General features: G+C 38.5%; 1 protein-coding gene across 1 annotated transcript in view; it reads left to right on the top strand.

The window, feature by feature from the left end:
* LOC126285291 (protein qui-1) overlaps positions 1–15,295 on the top strand; it is a 1,482,105-nt gene that overhangs the window by 1,417,507 nt on the left and 49,303 nt on the right. The window contains exons 27-28 of the mRNA XM_049984579.1: positions 1,863–2,087; positions 7,033–7,250. Of these exons, the coding sequence (XP_049840536.1) occupies positions 1,863–2,087; positions 7,033–7,250 (443 nt within the window). The remainder of the gene's footprint in view (positions 1–1,862; positions 2,088–7,032; positions 7,251–15,295) is intronic.

The raw sequence follows: 15,295 nt of genomic DNA, 5'->3' as shown, positions 1-15,295 counted from the left end.
AAATTATGATACAGAATTGCTGGTCAGTACTTGCTTTCAGGAGGCGAAATGTGTCATACTGCCAACAGACACATACAAGTGACACACTATCTAGATTTTAGAACTAATACATTATTTTTCAAGGCAGAGAGAGAGGTTAAAAAGAAAGAGTAGATCATTCAGATCTCAGGAGAAGAGGGATCCACCTGTAATAAGGATGAGGGTAGATAAAGATGAAAGGGTATGCCATCTTAATGTATGCTTCATAGACCAATCTACCAGTAGCAGTACCATGTTCTTAGTGAATTCATTGTACAAGTGAACATTAGAATAACTAATTTTTACAAACTGAATTGAATGTTTTTTTACTAATTTTATTTCTGATATACTGCTACACTCTTCATCATCATCATCATCATCTTCTTCTTCTTCTTTAGTGTATCTGTCTTATGACAAGCTTCAGATGGAGGCTACCTATTGTGTCCTGTTCAAAGTAATTTCCCTCACATGTTCGTATGTTCATCCTCTTCTAATACCAACCACCATTTTCATTCTTTCTCTTCCTACCTTTCTCTCATTCCTCCCACTTTTCCCTCTTATTTCTTTGTTCCAGGTAAGTCATGTGCAGTATATGCCCCTGTCAAGATTTTTTTCCCTCTTTCTGATCACTTCCAATAATCTTCTTTCTTATCTAACTTTCTTCATTACTTCTCCATTCTGAAGTCTGTCAGTTCACTTCACCTTAAGCATTCTCCTCCATAGTCACATATCAAAAGTTTCTAAGTATCAGTCTTCTTCTTCCTTCTAACTGTCCATGATTTACTGCTGTATGACTCCAAACTTCAAACGTAATATTTCCCTTGGCACCATTGGAAATACTCTCTTTTCCACAGATATTAGCCTCCGTATTTCTACTGTACAGCTTCCATACCACATCATTAAACTTCTCAGATACAGAAAGCTGTGGTGCCCATACTTGGGAGCAAGACAAGACACCATCAGCCCCCCCCCCCCCCTGTTGACCTCTAGCTTGCAAGGAAAGGAAAAAAATACAGTGTAGTCAGGTATTTTTCTTTCAACAAAATTATTTAAAAGTTGGTGTTGTAAAGATTTTTAACAGGGCCAGAACAGGAGCTCTTTTACAACTGCTTATACATTGCCATTAGCCTTCCAAAATATTAAAAACACTCTATACATCCATGTACGGACCACCATGTCCCCCCCCCCCCCCTCCCTTTTGCAGTACTCTTCCAACATCTTCTGTAGCTGCTCTTCTGAAACTGCCAACAGTGCTTCGTCATCCATGTATTTTATAGTCTTTATCTTTTCATCTTCAATTAAAATACCTCTTGCACTTCCCATAGCCTTGCCTATCCATTCTTGTACATATATGTTCAGTAGCTTTGGTGACAGTGAGCATCTTTGACTTTCCAATACTCATCCCTTCCTTCTCTTCATTCCCTACTCTAACAGTCATTTTTTGCTTTGTATACATCTCCTTTGCTAACATTCTATCTTTCCAATCTATCACACATCTTTTAAAATTATCAGCAGTAAACTCTAACAAACATTAAATTTAACAAGAATAGAAAAAAATAATTGATTTTATTCAGCTTGTCAGAAGTATTTTAAAATTCCGGCTCTCTATTATAGCTTACACAAATTGTATACAAACATTCCTTCTGCAGCTTTGTACACTATAGGTCTGTTCATATACTCAATTTTTATCACTACCTTGCAAGCTGTAATAAACCAGAGAACACAACAAGCTTTTTTGCCGTTCCTGTACAGTGTTTTTTTGCTTGAAGTCACGCAAGTAAATCTTATGCAGTAGGTGACAGTGGTTTTTTCCCCTTCACATAGCAATAATTTTTCTGTTGAAGGTTCTGAGGATAAGAGCATCATTGTGTGGGACACGAGGCGTGGACGCCCCCTCTCCTGCCTGCAGCTTCAGGTGCCGATTCTATCTTTGGAGATGTCTACAGACTGCTCGAGAATTGCAGTTCACCTCCTGGAAAGCCGGCAGCTTCCCATCATTTGCCTGCATAACACCCCAGCTACTTATGTCAAGATGCCAAGTTATGTTGCTCCTGCGAAAGAGGTTGAAGGTAATGAGAATAATATATTTCAGGTATAGAATATTCTTAAGTATCATCAAAGCAACTATGACAGCCACAAGCAAAGGCAAGCTATGAGGGATAACTGTGAAATCACTTTGTTTTTTATTGGGATGTTGTAGTACACATCTTGGATGTCCGGTTACATTAAGAATTCTATTATTCTGCATACAGTTGCATATTTGAATGAACTGTCTTCATGGAATGTCTTGAGTGTTGATCTTATATATACTATTGTCTTGGATTACAGTGAGGTATTATTAGTAATACTTAGCTATTTATAGCTAAAGTTGACTCACTATGCCAACCATTCCACTTTGTTTTCTGATGCCAATTATGGAATCCTGTGAAACAGCTCATCCCTTGTCTGTTTCTGGTTTACATATCAGATGGTCAATAAAATTTTAAAAGTGCAAGTTGCATATCTGAACTGCTTCGTTCCTTCAGCCAACTATGTCATTGATGTTCCTTGCATTCTGTCTTAACTATTCTAAGCACTGGGAAGGAAACCTCAGTTAAGGGTATTTTCTCTGACAGATTAAAATATATCACAATTAAGACTGTGAAAAGTTAACTCCATAGTAGTCTATTACTGCTGCCCAGCCTCACTCCTTACACCACTTTCCAAAATGTTTGAGAAGTGATGTGCATGGGGGTTGTCACCCACATGTAGAAATTCCTGAGTAAAGACAAATGTCTCTTACAAACAAGTACATGCCCAGCATATAGGCAAATAAGTATTACTTATAAATATCTGTGCAATATTTTGTTCAACTGACATGTTCCACACCATAATGTTTGAACTGTGAACAATGGCACATGTAACTAAATAAATAAGTAATGGTTGGAATATGACACTGAATGTCATTGATCTAATTTGGAGGATGTTGAGGGAGATGACATTTTGTAAAACGTTACCAAAAGCAGCACTCTGGCCAGTGCCTGGGATTTAAATGTGGTATTAATAGCGACTTTAACATGACCAAACAACGTTCATGGGTGGAGCAATTACCTATTGTACATGAGAGAATGCTGTGCTTAAAGGAATGTCAACAAGTGCTGTTATTGGTTGTTCTTAAGCAACCCATTTGTGAAAGAAAAAGAAGAAGCGGCACATTGCCAACAATAATGTCATAGTCCAGCTAAGACAGTTATGTTAGTTTTTTTAAATATTGTGTATAGGAATAGTAACCACCTCAGTGGTCAAGTGGTAGCGTTACTGCCTTTGGTGCAGAAGGACCTGGTTTTAATTCTTAGTACCTTCTCAGATTTTTCTGGGATAGGGACATATGGAATAGGATCCACTCAGACTCATGATGCCAAATGAGGAGCTGCTTTAATAAAAAGCAGCAACACATCATTGGAATTCACCTACTGGCAATAAGGCCTGAGGGACTGGCAACTTACTAGTCAGACAGCCCATGATCATAAATCACTCATCATACTGCTTTATAGGCAGCAGTTGACCAGTTGGAACAGGATTAAAGCCTAAATATGTGATTGATGTTTACATTTACAAAAATATTTACATTAACCTGGCTGGACATCCGAATGCATCTTTCATTCACTATGATGGGAGATAATCAAATTTCCATCCCTGTCCTGTCCTGCTTGTCTACACGATTGTTGCACCTGCAGCTTTATTTAAACTGTACATGCCAATATTTACAAAGAGTGTCTTTGGGGACACATCAAATAGATAAGAGAAAATTAAGAAAGTGGAGGCAAGTTGACCAAGCCAACATACACTGCAACATTAGCTGCAGGGGTCTCCAGTCTCCAGAGGAGGTTTGCTGCAGTGAAGGAATGAAACTATCTTACCATCACTTTTGTCTCTTTGGCCATCATATCAGTGAACAAGAAAGGTTAGGGAAAACCTTACCATTCCTATGGCTCCCATATTCATGCAAAAACTAAATAAGCTTATTTTTCATACAATGAGCTGAGAAACCCAGCATTGTGTGGCATATTTATTTAGAGCTCTGCCTGAAACTTCGTACATATGGAATTTATTTTGGTCTTATAAACCTTCTTTGTGTGAAGCATTTGGATGAGAACAGATGGGGACACAAATGAAGCACTTGTTTGCTTCATTAACACAGGAAACCAGGTAGAGCTGAGGTCCATGCCTGCAGCACATGGTGCCTGGCCTTTTGCTTTTTTTATGGCCATGCATATCATAAGCTCACCAGAAATTTTACATTTAGAAGGGAAATTATAAATTGTTAGGAGTAAACAGGATTCAGCGTATAAAAACTCCCTCACATTTGCCGCTTCGCATCAAAGTTTCTGCGTATATGATGTTACACTGCAGAGAAGTAACTTTAAGCCTCTGCGAGTGAAGGGTTCTCAGGAATGAAGTTAGGTATGATGCTTTCCATACATATGATGCTTTCCATAAGAGTTAAGTCACACCATGCTTTCAGAAGGAGTTTACAAATAATTAATTAAACCTTCATTGGAATCTTGAGACAGCATAGCCCTCAGTCTTTCAGCCTTCCACTGTATTCAGAAAGACTCGACCATTTTCTAGATATTTTTATTTGTAAATAAAATGAAATCAAATGTGATAAGGAGGGACTAGAATCAGAGAACAAACTTAATAAATCTGTTTGTCATACCAAATAATATAAATAAAACCTGCTGAAAGAAGCAGAGAAATGTTGTTAAGTTTTTATACACAAAGCAAAATCAGCAAATCTGTATATCCTAACCAAGTAAATTCAGTGTTAGTTTGTATTCATAAAGATAAGGATGTAGCACTTAATTCTGTCACTGAATTAAACTTCTGAAAGTACATCTGCTGCCACCATGGTAAAAAAAAACATGTAACAGCACCATCTAATGGTTCTTTGCTGTACTATGAAACTAACAGCACCATCTATTGGTTCTGAACCACAAAGTCAAGTAGACTGTCTCAGATGAAATTTACATTTACAGTACTTGTCTGTGTTCCAATTTTGATGAAATAATGCATATATGTTGTCCCAAGGTAAGTGCAAGTCATCTATGAAAAAGTCAAAACTGTCCTTGTAATTCTTTCTAAGCCACAATGAATTCTTCAAACCTTGTGTTTTCTTCAACGCCAGTGAGTCTAGGGCACTGGACTATCTTTGTCGACAAGTGTTCCTTGTAGAATGTGATTTCCTTTTTAAATTCATCCCTGACAAATCAGGAAGAAATAATCTTCCAATGTCTTAATGTCGGCAGTGTACAGTTGAGTCTGCTTAAAATGTGAAGCCTGCAATACATTTAAGTTGTTCTAGTTTTCATTTCTGCACTCCTTTTTCGTCAACAAATTCAACTCTAGTTAGTTTTAAAAAAAAAAATGTTCCAGCCATGCACCTTGACTTAACCAACATACTTTGCACTAATATATGAAATCTCCATACTATTTGTTCAGTTCCATTGGAAACTACTGCAACGGACAATAGAGTAAGGCATGCAACTTTAGGAATTTTACTATTCATACTACCAATTTCTTTACATGCTACATGTCCACGAATTTAGCACAAAATTCTTCTTGATGAACAGAACAATGAATCTCCTCTTTTGATAGTTGTAATTTTTTGTTCTTTCATTGTCAACTAAACCATTAACATCTTTCTGTGTTGTAGTGTAATGTTGTTTCATATAAAATATGCAATACCTGTCAATTATGTGAATTCTCGTTCCTCACCTCCATCATTCCCATTCATTTTAAAGGATTGTGATGATAAGATTGGTAGACTGCCTCTTTTTATACGAACAGGAACAGAACCTGTGAACATACTTCATACCAAGAACAAATAGAGTGAAGAGTGCTGACACCACGATTTGCCAAACTCGGAGAGTTATGCCAATGCAAAAGTGCCCTATCACATTGCTAAAGGAAATGTTGTTCTGTTCTGGGTACTTCCCAGGACTGAGGAAAGCCGAGTGACAGAATGGTCCATGATACACATGCACCCACACACGCTACATGCGTGAAGTTTGGCATGCCATGGCTGGCCCTGCTTTATAGGATATTCATGTCCGTAAAGAGCAGCCACTACCATCTATTCCTTTGTAAAATAGCACATGTAACTGTAGCACTTCATTTCTGTACCTCTGGTCTTCAACAGTATTTCTTGAATGATAATTAAAACCATACATCTGTTTAACATAACGTCCTCCCACACTATCAAACTCATCTCTTTCTGTGGTATTCCTGTGACTGTATCAGCTACCTGTGTACACTGTCTTGATGAAGGCATGCTCTCAGACCTCTTTCATACAAAACAACTGCTTTGACTCTGAGTTTCTGCAGGCAATTGGCTTGCAGACACCATCAGCACATTTTTTGGCACATTCAGTCCTTCTGAAGTGCTTCAAAATGTCCAGTGATTCTGTGCTGCAGAAAAGGGTCCAAATGATGTTTTGTTACACTGTCAACTCACCAAAAGACTAGAGCCTGATCAAAACACAATGAACAACATGACTAAGTCAATGACATAATATATCAGAGGGAAAATTGTATCCTCTTTCAGTCAGTTACTTTGTTGATGACTATTGAGGAGGAAGCTATCAAACCAAAAACGGGGTAAATTAACATTTTAAAACCCAGAGCATGAAATACTGGGTAGCTGAAGCAAGGGGCTAAATAACTTATTGAAGTGGAAAACATTACGGCCAGCAGTTATGTGATAACAGTGACTTCGTTAAAGAAGTAGGTTAATATCGAAGTTGGATTATAGAATAAAGTGTGGTGCACAGTGGAATAAGAATTTGTTGGCTGCACCTCAGACAGATGATGAACAGAACAAAGTTGGTTGAAGAAATTATAACGTTTTTCTGAGCCCCACTGTCACACCTCTGCGTCCGCTCGCCTTACCAGGCTCTCCGTCATCCTCCGTAGTATGCGGCATGCCTTGACGTGATGGTCTTAGATCTGTCTCGCGTGTGTTGTCTGCTGCAGACTTGCGACCCACTGGGCCCAAGAGACCAATGAGAAGACTATTGAAAAAGGAGGTCTCTCTAGACACATATACCTGGCAGAAGAAATATGGACACTTGACTTCTTCCATAATGATGGCAGCTGTTGATGAAAGACTGAAGAGGAGGTTCTCTGTGTCTGCCAGTATGGAGGAAATTTCCAAAATACCAACCAAAGGTTCTACAATGGGTTCACAACAGGTATATTTTAGAGCAAAACTTTTGTTACAGTTTCTTAGTAAATTTTTCTAAGTGCTAATTAGTTATTTATCCTTTTAAATGAAGCAACATGGCTGGCCGGAGTGGCCAAGTAGTTCTAGGCACTACAGTCTGGAACTGCTTGACCGCTACGGTCACAGGTTCGAATCCTGCCTCAGGCATGGACATGTGTGATGTCCTTAGGTTAGTTAGGTTTAAGTAGTTCTAAGTTCTAGGGGACTGATGACCACTGCAGTTAAGTCCCATAGTGCTCAGAGCCATTTGAAGCTGCGTGCCTATGTAAACAACAGTAAATGCAAGGCTTCAAACTCTGATCTGACAAATCTTTGATTAGTCCATGAACATGCATACACTTTCTTGTTGGGAGCATGATGGTAAGTCTAGCTTGATATGTATTTGTGTATTTTGCTGCAAAATGTTAACATTCAGACACTAATTGAATAACTACATGAATCAATGACAAATCATTAATGTGGATACAGAATGTGGTTTTACATACATAAAGTGACTTGTTTTGTGGTATCAATCTGTGAATAGTCATTCCTACTTTTTAACAATCTTCATGTGTTTGTTGAATGGTCCGTCTAAACAGTTAGCTTAACCGCCTTTGGCAGAGCAGCAATGAAATTGTGAAATTTCAATTCATCAAGGACTGGAATAGAAAGAATTTTATGGTTCAGAATTCACTATGAGGCTTAGAGGACACTGGCAAAGTTTGCATGAATGGCATTGAGAGCAGGAGCCTGTGGAACATGGTGTGACTGCAGAACAAGCTGCTGCATGTTACCTGAAGCTGAAGAAATGTGATTTTGGTGGTAGCCAGGCTAGTCAGATCACTGTTTCTTTTTCATTCAATCTGAACTGAATTTATTGGGCTTTAGCTTCCACTATACAGCCAGTTCATAGTTACACACCTATAGTCTTGCCACAACTGTTGGTGTGTGTTAGGGTGTTTGTGTGGTAGTGTGTGTACTTTTCTTAGAAAAAGAGCAAGAGCTCAGAAGATAGTGTGAATACTGTTGTCTCTTGTGTGTGTGTGTGTGTGTGTGTGTGTGTGTGTGTGTGTGTGTGTGTGTGTGTGTGTGCGTGTGCGCGCGCGCGCACCAAACATTAGTTGCCTTTCTCTTATTTTCCATATTCCTTCATAGTTACACAAAATATATGGGTAGTGATAGAAAATTTGTATTACAATATTTATTTATTTGCATGCACATTGTTGATAGAATATTCATAATTACAGGTACACCAATACTGTATAACCATTGTAAAATCAGGTGTTGTAGGACACTTTTGTGCAATCCATTGTCAGTGGTGTCACCTGCACATACCTGTGGCAACAGTGAATCCTATATCAAGTGGAAAAGTCTATAATCCTGTGTTGCTAAGAAAGCCAACACACAGGTTGGCAACTGATGAGCCAGCTTCACAAGTTCATATAAAAATATTGTAATACATCTACGTTGTATGGGGCACATGAAGAAAAGATGATCTGTACCTTCTTCTTCTCTACAAGAGAAGAAAGCTGTCTCTACAATATACAGCCTGTGAAGATGTTTATGGAAACTTCTTTGGTTAAGTCAGACAATCATAGGCACTTAATTTGTGTGAGATTTTGTCTAATATGAGACTTATGGCTGAACTGTTGTATATTTCTTGAGTTTATATTTTGTTGTTGTCTCCCATGCCTGTTGCCAGTCTTCTGTCATGCATGCGTGTATGACACACTGGTAATTCTTACATGGGGTTGCAGTGCAGATGGTATGCCCTGTCACAGCAGTTTCTTTGGTTGAGTAGTTCACAGCCTCATTGCCAGTGAACCCACATTGTGATATCGCCCAACCAAAATTTATGGAATGACTTTCTCCATGCATCAATTCCAACACTTCGATAATCTTGCATACAATTGGGGTTTCTAGTAACATCTGTGCTAAAATTTTTAGGTGCTGTTCAAGCAGGTAAAGATTCAGTGAGTAGGAAATACTAATATGCTGCAATCAGCAATCAGAAATGTTGTGCTTCTAGTATTGCAATAAGTTCTGCAATAATAGTACTTGCCTCCACTGGTGATTTGAATGGCCTAGACTTCCGTAAACATGGTACACAGAACATGCTTCCAACAGAGTCACTGGTTTTGGAGCTGTCAGTGTAGATACGTATTGGCTCAGGATACTGTCTTAAAAACTGTGCCAGAATTTTATTGTTAATGTGAGCCTCATGACTCTCCTAACATCTGATGGAAAGCTCTGTGTATTAGTAGATTCTAGACGTTTTAGGTGATCACAATAAACATGATGGTAAACAGATGATAATGAACATAATGGAAAACAGAGTAAAAATCTGACAACTCAGAAAAACCTGAAGTTGTATGTTAAGTCCTACAGCTGCAGTAAGAGACGACCTATGAAGATAAACTGTCCAAATACAAATTAAAGGAAAAGGTTTAAAAACAACACACACAGATCTGACAATGTATCCAGCAACCCAGAATTTACCATTGAATTTTTTAATTCTAACGCAGTACTAATTTTCAAATCATGTATTCGAGGGGGGGGGGGGGGGGGGGGGGGAACATTACAGGAACAATTCATTACTGAGGTGAATAGTTATCAATATTTTACTCCTTTCCAGTCCTGGCTGAAGTGATCGTACCTTAATGAACACTGATTGAAGAGAGAGAACTAATGTCAAAGCTTTAACAAATGTTTTGTGACAGTGCATGTTACTTGGAAAGCCTGTTATTCCTGCCCAATGCTGGAAGGAATTTGTTGTGAGTTACATTAACCTTTGACAAACATGTTAATCAATTTATATGCATACAATTTGTGTGTGTGTGTTTGTTTGTTGCTTGTTTTTTTTTTTTTTTTTTTTTTTTTTTTTTTTTTTTTTTTTTTTTTGTCGTCAGTCTACTGACTGGTTTGATGTGGCCCGCCACGAATTCCTTTCCTGTGCTAACCTCTTCATCTCAGAGTAGCACTTGCAACCTACGTCCTCAATTATTTGCTGGATGTATTCCAATCTCTGTCTTCCTCTACAGCTTTTGCCCTCTACTGCTCCCTCTAGTACCATGGAAGTCATTCCCTCATGTCTTAGCAGATGTCCTATCAGCCTGTCCCTTCTCCTTATCAGAGTTTTCCACATATTCCTTTCCTCTCCGATTCTGCATAGAATATCCTCATTCCTTACCTTATCTGTCCACCTATTTTTCAACATTCGTCTATAGCACCACGTCTCAAATGCTTCGATTCTCTTCTTTTCCGGCTTTCTCACAGTCCATGTTTCACTACCATACAATGCTGTACTCCAGACGTACATCTTCAGAAATTTCTTCCTCAAATTAAGGCCTGTATTTGATATTAATAGACTTCTCTTGGCCAGAAATGTGTTTTTTGCCATAGCGAGTCTGCTTTTGATGTCCTCCTTGTTCCGTCCGTCATTGGTTATTTTACTGCCTAGGTAGCAGAATTCCTTAACTTCATTGACTTCGTGACCATCAATCCTGATGTTAAGTTTCTGGCCTTTCTCATTTCTACTACTTCTCATTACCTTCGTCTTTCTCCAATTTACTCTCAAACCATACTGTGTACTCGTTAGACTGTTCATTCCGTTCAGCAGATCATTTAATTCTTCTTCACTTTCACTCAGGATAGCAATGTCATCAACGAATCATATCATTGGTATCCTTTCACCTTGTATTTTAATTCCACTCCTGAACCTTTCTTTTGTTTCCATCATTGCTTCCTCGATGTACAGATTGAAGAGTAGGGGCGAAAGGTTACAGCCTTGTCTTACTCCCTTCTTAATACGGACACTTTGTTCTTGATCGTCCACTCTTATTATTCCCTCTTGGTTGTTGTACATATTGTATATGACCCATCTCTCCCTATAGCTTACCTCTACTTTTTTCAGAATCTCGAACAGCTTGCACCATTTTACATTGTCAAACGCTTTTTCCAGGTCGACAAATCCTATGAACGTGTCTTGATTTTCCTTTAGCCTTGCTTCCATTATTAGCCGTAACGTCAGAATTTCCTCTCTCATGCCTTTACTTTTCCTAAAGCCAAACTAATCGTCACCTAGCGCATTCTCAATTTTCTTATCTATTCTTCTGTATACTATTCTTGTAAGCAGCTTCGATGCATGAGCTGTTAAGCTGATTGTGCGATAATTCTCGCACTTGTCAGCTCTCGCCGTCTTCGGAATTGTGTGGACGATGCTTTTCCGAAAGTCAGATGGTATGTCGCCAGACTCATATATTCTACACACCAACATGAATAGTCGTTTTGTTGCCACTTCCCCTAATGATTTTAGAAATTCTGATAGAATGTTATCTATCCCTTCTGCCTTATTTAACCGTTAAGTCCTCCAAAGCTCTTTTAAATTCCGATTCTAATAGTGGATCCCCTATCTCTTCTAAATCGCCTCTTGTTTATTCTTCTATCACATCAGACAAATCTTCACCCTTATAGAGGCTTCCAATGTATTCTTTCCACCTATCTGCTCTCTCCTCTGCATTTAACAGTGGAATTCCCGTTGCACTCTTAATGTTACCACCGTTGCTTTTAACGTCACCAAAGATTGTTTTGACTTTCCTGTATGCTGAGTCTGTCCTTCCGACAATCATATCTTTTTCGATGTCTTCACATTTTTCCTGCAGCCATTTCGTCTTAGCTTCCCTGCGCTTCCTATTTATTTCATTCCTCAGCGACTTGTATTTCTGTATTCCTGATTTTTCCGGAACATGTTTTACTTCCTCCTTTCATCAATCAACTGAAGTATTTCTTCTGTTACCCATGGTTTCTTTGCAGCTACCATCTTTGTACCTATGTTTTCCTTCCCAACTTCTGTGATGGCCCTTTTTAGAGATGCCCATTCCTCTTCAACTGTGCTGCCTACTGCACTATTCCTTATTGCTGTATCTATAGCGTTAGAGAACTTCAAACGTATCTCGTCATTCCTTAGAACTTCCGTATCCCACTTCTTTGCGTATTGATTTTTCCTGACTAATGCCTTGAACTTCAGCCTACTCTTCATCACTACTATATTGTGATCTGAGTCTATATCTGTAAGGCTTGGACAGTTTTTCAGAATGTTAATTCAAATGAACCAACCTCAGAAATCTTACCTCACTAAGGCTAATCTCACATTAGTCAATTAAATTGGTCAACATCTGTCAATTCCTGAAGGAGAATATAATTAACATCACATTGAATAAATTTTGTAGTTCTTGTGTCAGGGGAAAGGAACATCATGGCACTTTCCAGTCTTGTTTTAGTTTTGTATAGAACCTGAGACCATATACATAATCAGTTCATATCATTTGTTATGCAAATACTCGCTTTATTTAACAAATATATTTACAACAATGAAGTCCCAAAAGAACTAAGATTTAGTTCTGCAAGAGCCTGCTTTCTCTCTTTTCCAGGAGGGAATGAAAGATGATTAAAAAGCAAATTTACAAGGACAAACAGTGAGGGGCAGGTCATCATAAGATTAATGGCGGGCATCTCATGTTTGTAATATATACTGAAGAGCCAAAGAAAATGATACACCTTACTAATATTGTGTAGGGCCCCCTTGAGCCTACAGAAGTTCCACAACACAATGTGACATGGATTCTACCAATGACTGAAGTAGTGCTGGGAGGGAATTGACACCACAAATCCTGCCACTCTGTAGCAATTCTGTTAATGTGGGGTGTTGCATTGTCCTGCTGGAATTGCCCAAGTCCGACAAAATGCACAATGGACATGAATGGGTACAGGCGATTACAAACATGTCACCTATCACAGTCATATCTAGACATATCTGGGGTCCCATATCACTCCAATTGTTCATACCCCACACCTTTACAGAGCCTTTACCAGCTTGAGCCATCCCCTGCTGACATGAAGGGTCCATGAGTTCATGAGGTTGTCTCCATACCTGTATGCGTCCATCCTCTCAATACAATTTGAAGACTTGTCCAATTAGCGAACGTGTTTCCAGCCATCAGCAACCAACGTCAGTGTTGATGGGCCCAGGCAAGGTGTACAGCTTTTGTTGTGCATTCATCCAGGGTACACGAGTGGCCTTCAGCTCCTAAACCCCATATCATTGATGTTTCATTGAATGGTTCACACGCAGACACTTGCTGATGGCCCAGCATTGAAATCTGCAGCAATTTAGAGAAGGCTGCACTTCTGTCACATTTAATAATTCTTATCAGTCGCTATTGGCCCTGTTCTTGCAGGATCTTCTTCCAGCCACAGTGATGTCAGAAATTTGATGTTTTACTGTATTCCTGATATTCACAGTACACTTGTGAAATGGTCTTACAGGAAAATCCCAACTTCTTCACTACCTCGGAAATGCTGTGTCACATCGCTCATGCATTGTCTCAGACTCACTTAAATCTTGATAACCTGCCATTGCAGGAGCAGTAACCTATCCAATAACTGCGCTAGACACTTCTCTTATACAGGTGTTGCCACCTGCAGCACTGTATTCTGCCTGTATTTGAATACACAGGCCTATCCAGTTTCTTTTGCACTTCAGTGTATACAAAACTTGTAGCTCTAGCAATACATTTAAATTATATACAACATGGTTTATGAGTAATTGTTTCAATTTCCTCTTGTCAAATGGTTTATGAGTAATTGTTTCAATTTCCACTTCTCAAATCTTTTTTTTATATTCAGTGGGAGCTTATTTTAAAAATCTTACACCAGACTAGGTAACTCCTCTTTGTACTACACCAAGGAAAAGCATTTGGTTGTTGACTACAGATGTCATCAGTGAATAAATTTACTGAGTTGTGTCAGTATTCGAAGGAGGCTGAATAGGTGACTAAAGGATGTCCCAATTTGTAACACTACATATCAGCCTCACAGCTCGGTGTTTTTATTTTAAAAACATTTTCCACTTTTGTAGCATTTTCCCAGAACATTATAATGAACCATACAAAAACATAGAGTGGAAAAGATGAAATAGGACAACATTATTATTTCTCTGTCAACATATGGTGAGCAGCATTGATACTCTGTATCAGTTGCCAAGAATGCTCATCTGAACAGTCACTTATTTTTAGGACCAAATGTATTGTATATGTACCAAAACAGTTTCATGAGAACATCAAACAGTTGCTTAAAATTCTGATGAACAAAATCTTTGCGATGAATTATTCAGAACAAACACATTGTGAGTGAATCAGAATTGCTGAGAAAAACCTAACAGCGTTTCTACAGTAGTGAAGTAAGCCATTATCAAGTAAAAACTGTTTTGTAGTTGATGCCCTAAGTAAGTACATTTTAAAAGAATGAACATAGTAAATGCCAATTTTTTTAGTGGAAGTAAAATGTGAGACAGACAGGGTAATGAATAGAAGAGCTTTCATTTCAAAATTTGAAAACTTGGAATTTATTTAAATGTGTGTTACCATAAATAGATTAGCCAATAAAATAATCTGAAGCAATCAGGCCAACAGACTGCAGTAAATGGAAATCAATTATATATATATAAAACAGAAAGAAACTTCCACATGGGAAAAATATATTAAAAACAAAGATTCCAAGACTTACCAAGCGGGAAAGTGCCGGCAGACAGGCACATGAACAAAACACACAAACACACACACAGAATTACGAGCTTTCGCAACTGGCAGTTGCTTCGTCAGGAAGGAAGGAAGGAGAGGGAAAAATGAAAGGATGTGGGTTTTAAGGGAGAGGGTAAGGAGTCATTTCAATCCCGGGAGCGGAAAGACTTCCCTTAGGGGAAAAAAAGGACAGGTGTACACTCGCACACACACACACACACACACACACATATCCATCCGCTTGGTAAGTCTTGGAATCTTTGTTTTTAATATATATAAAAAACAAGAAATTTCACCATTGGAAGTTAGTTTGACACAAACTTCAATAGAATTAGCAAAAACTTCTATTTCCCCCGGACCAGATGCCAACTTGATAAATTATCAACATAGAGCTCCACTAGTTGTTCAGGACTACAGTCATCTTGAAGGAATTAACGGTAATGAAACATAGAGCCCA

This window comes from Schistocerca gregaria, chromosome 8 (assembly GCF_023897955.1).
Source record: "Schistocerca gregaria isolate iqSchGreg1 chromosome 8, iqSchGreg1.2, whole genome shotgun sequence".
In the NCBI taxonomy this organism is placed as follows: Eukaryota; Metazoa; Arthropoda; class Insecta; order Orthoptera; family Acrididae; genus Schistocerca; species Schistocerca gregaria.
This window is presented reverse-complemented; position numbering and strand designations above follow the sequence as displayed.